The following is a 7,321-nucleotide window of genomic DNA, read 5'->3' as shown; positions in this document are numbered from 1 at the left end:
CATTGGGGTAGAAACTGGAGAACTAGAACAGCTGGCCAGCTCTCTCTATTCACTAGTAGGTACCTTTAGCCAGGGTGACTTACAGTTTACACAAGAAACGTTTCAAAGCAGTACAAATTGCAGTAATACAATCATTACACAATACAATAAGCACACATCCTTGTACAATGAGCTAACAAGTGTGATCATAATGTAAGATACTGGGCTGTTCTGGAAACTTTGGGCTCCGGCAACACATAAAGGCACAAGCCCCTTAGTGAGGCTTCAGAATCACTACAATAATACAGTCAAGTCCTAGACGTGCTAAAGAGAGGGGTGGGCATGGGAGACTTTGCAGAAAAGCAATAGAAGTGCTAACAATACATATGTAAGCAGGAGTTTGCTGTATTTAGCATGATTGTAATGATTTGCTTCTGTTGTTTCCACCAATTCAGCTCAGAGACATCTTTTACAGGATGTGTGGTTGGTTGGATGAGCTTGTAAGCATGGCAGGGAAGGATCCTGAGCAGAGGCAACGATAATACAATAGAATATGAATCGGAAGAACAGATAGTAAAAAATGCATGATTATTGCTCTGGTACTTCAACCTTGCTGGCTACAACGCATACAGTTTCTACTAGAGCTGTATAATGTGATTCCTGAATTGGTGTAAAGTATATCTGAAGCATGGGCCTAAATTATAGCTGTAGCCTTAAGTGTTGTACACTACAGCTCTGCGTTAGCATACAACTCCCCCTGACACGACCTTTGTGTTTTGTATCCTATTGCTTTTTGTTTATATGAATCATTATTTTCCTTTTGAAATGTGCACATATTGGGATCTAAAGCTTACCGGCAGACAGTACAGGTGAGATTGAATATTTCTTTTTCTACTTTCTACTCTGACCCTAGACCGTTGACAGAAGTATTGTACCTGCCCCTGCCCCCCTCAGCAGGTGACATTGGATTAGCAGCAGGGGCGTGGGCTGCTGTGCTGGACTCAGCGCCAAGAAAGATTTCTCTTTTTATTTAGTTTGTCATTTAAGCTTTAACCCCTCCTTAGAAAAGTCCTCATGCAAAGGTGTTGTGAAAGTTTGTTCAGAGAGCACAAGTGGCTAAAGCATTATAGACATTTACATTAGGAGTTGACTTTATGTGAACATTTAAAATTGTTCAAATCAACAGGTAAGCCGCTAAACTGCGTCTATTTACTTGGCTGCTTACATTGCCAAGTAGAGAGACTTGAGCACAAATGGGAGGAGCTTACGTTTAAGAAATTATGCTGTATTGTTTCATTTGAAAGAATAGGTGCTTAGATGTAATGTATTGTGCCTGTTAGATGAGCATAAGGTGTCACTCCGGAGTCAAGGCTGACTTTGACGAAAGGTATGTATTTCAATTAATACTTTAAAATATATACGTATATGCAACTGTTCTTCACATTATAGATGTGATATACAGCACTTTCTCCATGCGTTCGTCTGGTTTCTTGGTTTGCGGATTTTCTAGCGTCAAATAATACCTGAAGGTTTTGCTTTGGAGGTTCATTGACTGGGTCTGTTTGGCACTTTCTCTCTGCAGGTGGGACGCTGTGTACGTGTCACCTATACCCGCGTTTGCAATTCCGTCCCACCACAGCCAAATGGATCTGCAGCCATCGCAATGACTTATTGAACCTTAACGTAAATCATTAAAATAATAGAAAACAAAGGAATATAGAATACAATGAATTCGCTTTTTGGGTTCATTAACATGGATAAGTAGCAGCAATGTGTTGATCGCAGTCTTGAATTCTGTGGTCTTTTAGTCTGATACGATTATTTATATGAAGTGTTTTTTTACATGCATGCAAATACTTTAAATTGTTGTCATGCATATCAACTTTCAGTGAGCACATTTGTATTTTACTCTGGAAGCAGTGTTTTTTAGCAACCCACTGATGTTCATTTTACTATAGTCCACCATGCCTGACTTGTACAATATACAACTTCTCGCTATTGCGGTCCTGCGCTCTGTTCTCTGGTCGAGGGAGTTACAATTCAATAGTGGCAAGAATAATGTGCAATATATCGTGTACGAATAGTTTCAATCACTTTTGCTGAGATATACGTTTTAAAGCTGGGTGTCTGGCTAAATGCAGTTTATTCATATGCTCACTAATGAGGTCAACTATACGTTTTTCAGTGATTTCCCTTAAAATGCCCCTTAATTAATGTAAAGGGAAACAAATATTGAGACAATGGAGGGCTTACATTTATGAGTTCTAACACTGCCCTTAACTTAAGGTAAAGTCAGTGTTCCCAAGCTCACCTTGAACAAACATATTTAAAGTATATTTAATGACTCCACCCTGTGTAAAAATAATTGTACGATGTCGGTGTAATCGCTTTGAACAGCACAGATGTAAATCCCTCTTTACTCTTCTGTAGTTTTGTTATGTATATACAGATAGAGGTGCACACCATATAGCGAGTAAGGTTATAATTTGCAATTAACCTGTCAATGTTTTCCTTTGGTTTAGGCTGGGGGCAGGTTGTATTTACCATTCATTTATTGCTTTGAAAGGGTGGGGCTGTATAAAGTCTCCATTATTTAGGGCCTTATTTAATTGATAATCCGGGTCATAAAGCAGATCATAAATAAATACATATAAATAATAATCATAATAATAATAATAATGTTAGTTTATATACATATTTTTCCATTACTATTTTATTAAACATCCCCAAACTAAAAGAAGGATCAAGACAGTTGTCCTTTTTTTCCCCATCTTTGAGAGTTGTGTTCCTATAAGACTTCTGCTCCATCTACACAAATATAATGAACAATGCTTAATACTTAATAATTAATTACTTGTATGCTATCGTGTATGCTAGATAAGGGTGTCTGCCAAGACAGAAATAATAATAATAATAATAATAATAATAATAATAATAATAATAATAATAATAATAATATATCTTTTTGTTGACTTGCATTACTTAACTGTTAACCCCACCTCCCTCCCATGGAAAAATATATAACTGCTCCATCTAGAGGCATTTAATGAACAATGATTTAGATTTTTGCTATTAATTTACTGTCTGTATCTGTTGCCCCTCACTGCTTTCAGTGGAAGGGAATGGTTAATTTTTTTATTCAAATGATCCATTCTGTAAGTCAGAGTCCCACAACCATAGAGGGCGACGGGGGCCGTCACTATGTTCCAGCCAGCTCTGGCCTGGCTGACTGTGTCCTCTGGGCTGTCTCTGCAGGGCTGTGCCAGGATGCTGTCTCGACCCCACAAGTCCAATCTGCTGTTTGCCTGTGGCTTTGTGCTGGGCTTCTGGCTGGCCTCCTTCACCATCACGGATCTCAGGCTGGAGCCGAGAGCCCAGTCTGCCCAAAAATGGCCAACACAGCACCACTTCCAACCCAGGACACCCAGTGTCAAAGGTACTCTGTCACAGCTTAAAGGGATCTTTTCTCAAAGGCAGTGTTTCTTAGCTGGCAGTTGCTGTTCTGGCCACACTGTATGAGGTTGGAGATTGGATGTGCTTTGCTATTGGCAAATATGAGGTCAGAAAAATTTGGCAGACACGTAATTACCCTGACCACAATTACCCTGCACAGTTACATCATCTGCACAATTCATAGGCCTATCTCTGGAATTACAATACACATCAAGGGCAATTTTTTTTTAACTCATTTAGATATATATATATATATATATATTTTTTTTTTTAACTTGAAATAAGTTTGTCTGGTACCCCTGTCCCATTTACAAAGCAACTGCCACTTTACAGAAACTGTGTATACAAGTCGAACTGTACATGAAGTACTCCCCATCTGTGTCTCCCCCTCAGCCCAGCACTCTTCCCTGTTTGCGCCTCAGAGCCGCCCCGCCTCCGCCCCCCCTGTGCGGGTGCTGTGCTGGGTGCTGACCTCTCCGGCCACCCTGTGGGTGAAAGCCCTGCACGTGCGCAACACCTGGGGCCGCTACTGCGACCGGCTGCTGTTCATGAGCTCAACCGCCGACCCCTCCTTCCCGGCTGTGGGACTGAACACCTCGGAGGGCCGGGGGGCACTGTACAACAAAACCATGGCGGCCTTCTCGCTCCTGCATGACCGCCACCTGCAGGAGGCTGACTGGTTCCTGAAGGCAGACGACGACACCTACGTAGTCATGCAGAACCTCCGACTCCTGCTCTCCCGCTACCCCCCCAACCGTCCTGTCTACCTGGGCCGCCGGTTCAAGCCCTTTGTCCAGCAAGGCTACATGAGCGGGGGCGCAGGCTACGTCCTGAACAGGGAGGCCCTCAAACGTTATGTACAGGGGCTCCGAGATGGCTCCTGCCCCCCGCTGACGGAGTTCGAGGACCTAGAAGTGGGCATCTGCATGGACAACCTGGGCATCCCAGCCAGAGACACTCGAGACCGCCTCCAACGGGAGACTTTCCACCCCTTGGCCCCAGATTTCATCATCCCCCCCTGGCTGAATTCCCCCAGCTGGTACAAAGAATACAGCTACTACCCAGTCAAGATGGTGAGGCTGTAGTTAAAATCAGGCTGTGTTGATTTAGTCAGAGTTTTACTTTTTCTTGTCACGGTTTTTCCCAGATTGTTTGAAAACTTTCTGTTACCTTAGGCCTGTAAGTAGAGTAGCTCACCCATACCCACCAGAGAACAAGTTAAACCACACCAACAAACACAACCAGAATCCCCGTTTAGGGAATTAAGTCAGTCGATTAACTATGTCCATCAAGAGTCTTTGTACATATTCATGAGATATGGGTTAATTTCCAAAGTTTGCTTTATTCCAATTGCTACTCATGGCACACTTTAACGTCCAAGTCAGGGTGACCAAGTTGAAGTTGAGCTCATAGGGCTGATGCTGTGCTTTTCCAACACAGGGCCCAGACTGCTGCTCGGAAGCCTCCATCTCCTTCCACTATGTGACCCCCACAGTTATGTATGTGCTGGAGTACCTGACTTATCACTTGCGACCTGTGGGCTACAAAAGCCAGGAGGACGAGACTGTCTTTGAACAGCCACCTTAAATCAGTCTCCCACCCTATCACCCCCTGCTCTGCTGTCGTCAGCCACTTCAGGGCAACTAATCAGGCCAGCTGCATTAAACGCAAGTACTTCATCACATAGACATGATGAGCATATTAAGAGAACACTGTGTAGTAGTGGTTAGGACTCTGGACTCATGACTGGAAGGTTGTGGGTTCAAGTCCCAGGTGGGACAGTGCTGTGGTCTTGCTGTACTTTTATACCCAAGGATCAGAGCACCTCCTGGACATGAGCGTGAGACATGACTTTTCTTCCTCCTCCTTCTCCTGTTACACGCCCACTTGTGACAGATGTCATCTTGGTAGATGTTGGGACTCTTTCCTTAACACCCTATGAATTCAGGTAGTTTCTGTATATTTATCATGCGCATCATTACATCCATTGAGTTAGTAATGAATTGAATTACCCATTAGAACCTCCAGTGGAATTGATTCCAGAAGAGTCTATTGTCTCTCCAGCATCTGGAGCCAATCTCTCTGATTTAACCAGAAACAGATGAGAATTGACTCAAGACATTTAACCAGAAAGACAAGACTAAACTGAATTTGTCTTCTTAATCAATGAATGGCAAATTAATTAAATTAACTTATTAATTTAATCATAAGGCAAAGTCATTGTTTCCCTTATAATAACTGATCATTTGGATGTGGGGAAAAATAAACAAATAAAAACACAAATGAAAAAATGTAGGCCAATATCACAGATTTTATGTGCCCAATAAATTAAGCCTGAAAAATAAAAAGACCAATACAGTATTATGTCGTGTCACTTGGTTGCAGTCCTCTGCCCTCTAGCGTGTCGCTACTGAACTGCATTTCTCTGTGTGCCAATGTAAGTGCTGAGCTTTTCTCCCTACATAAAGTTAACACTCGTGTTTAATTGTCTCTCTCAATTGAAAGTCATTTTGATTTCTACAAATGAGAGAAAATGTCACTAGTCCTTCATAGAAGAGCACGGAAAAATGTTTTTCATTGCCATCGACCTTAGTGTAGGTACCATGAAGCAGAAAGAGCAGCCGGTAAGATCAGGATCCAATACTATTCCAAGAAGGAAGCAAAACCAATTTTCTAAATTTTAAAATTTTTCCCAAAACAAAAACGTAATAACAAGCACTCTAACCCAGAAAATTCTCTTAATTGGAGACAATGAACCTAACCTCTCTACGGAGGAGTTTCACCTTCAAAATAGCTCTTGTTGGGGCTCTCTGCAGTTTTGAAAAGCTGGCGCCACACCCCACACAGCTGTTGCAGGCTCTGCTTTATTGAAAGGCTCTCTGAGGGAGCAGGTGTGTCTCACTTGGAAACAAACCTGCTCTTTTACCTACTTAAGATAAAAACAGGAGAAAGAAAAAGTAAAAGGATAAAAGGGTAAAAGATTCGGCCTCAACTGGGAAAGGAACAGGTGCGATACTTCATGAGACCCAGCTCACTTGGGGAACATTTTGTCCCGTCCCCCCAAGTGGAACCTGGATTGGGCTCTAATCTTTATAAACTACATAAGGAGTTTAAAGTTGTTTTGTTGTTGTTTTTAGAAGACAAAGTATGTGAGTGTGTAGAGGGATTAATATAGTTCAGGAGTAGATTCTGTTCTTTGCAGTAATATAAGTTCTAGCCTTCATTTGTGTGCTGCTTGCTCATATTTTTCAGTGAGCTTTTGTATTTTAATTATTTAATTAATTCACACTTATTACACAAATACTTAAATATCTCTATATATTATTTTTAGAACCTTCTCCCTTTAGCACAGAGTCTGACTTCTTGTATAAGCCAAAGACCCAGAGGCCGAGCCAGGACGCGCTGAAGAGATCATCTCTCTCAGCTGGCCTGGGAACATTTGGGAATGCCCCTGGGAGGAGCTGGAATCTGTTTGCAGGGAAAAGAGATGTCTGGGTCTCTCTACTCAGTGTACTGCTGCTGTGACCAGAAACGACAGTGAGTGCTGCTCATTGTGGATGGAGGATTTCTCGATTACATTGCCATTTTCCTGTTTATTTTCATTAATGCACTAGACTGATGCAGACCGAACTCCTTCTCTGGTTTAAAGTCCACACCCACACTGTGCTTTTTTTGTTTACTCCTCCATTTTATGTGTGTAGTTGACAGGATGTGTGGAAATCTTGATCTTGTTGGGGCTTTTGGTTTTGTTTTGTTTTGTTTTTTATCTTGCTGGGTGTGGCTCTAGCCTTTGCAAGCTGCAGAAGAGCTACTGGGAGAAGAAGGAGGGAGAAAGTGTGTGTGGAGATACAGTGGGGCTGGGGTGTGGTGCTTGTGGTGGAACAGATAT

At 42.1% G+C, this 7,321-nt stretch overlaps 1 protein-coding gene across 1 annotated transcript; it reads left to right on the top strand.

Moving 5' to 3' along the window:
* The first annotated feature begins 1,051 nt into the window (after positions 1-1,051).
* Positions 1,052-7,229, top strand: LOC136740621 (glycoprotein-N-acetylgalactosamine 3-beta-galactosyltransferase 1-B). Its single transcript, XM_066698452.1, has 4 exons — positions 1,052-1,366; positions 3,235-3,415; positions 3,826-4,505; positions 4,873-7,229. Exons 2-4 carry the CDS (start codon positions 3,247-3,249, stop codon positions 5,017-5,019), a joined length of 996 nt encoding a protein of 331 aa, XP_066554549.1. The 5' UTR covers positions 1,052-1,366; positions 3,235-3,246; the 3' UTR covers positions 5,020-7,229.
* The last annotated feature ends 92 nt before the right edge of the window (positions 7,230-7,321 follow it).

This window comes from Amia ocellicauda, chromosome 3 (genome assembly GCF_036373705.1).
Source record: "Amia ocellicauda isolate fAmiCal2 chromosome 3, fAmiCal2.hap1, whole genome shotgun sequence".
Lineage (NCBI taxonomy): Eukaryota > Metazoa > Chordata > Actinopteri > Amiiformes > Amiidae > Amia > Amia ocellicauda.
This window is presented reverse-complemented; position numbering and strand designations above follow the sequence as displayed.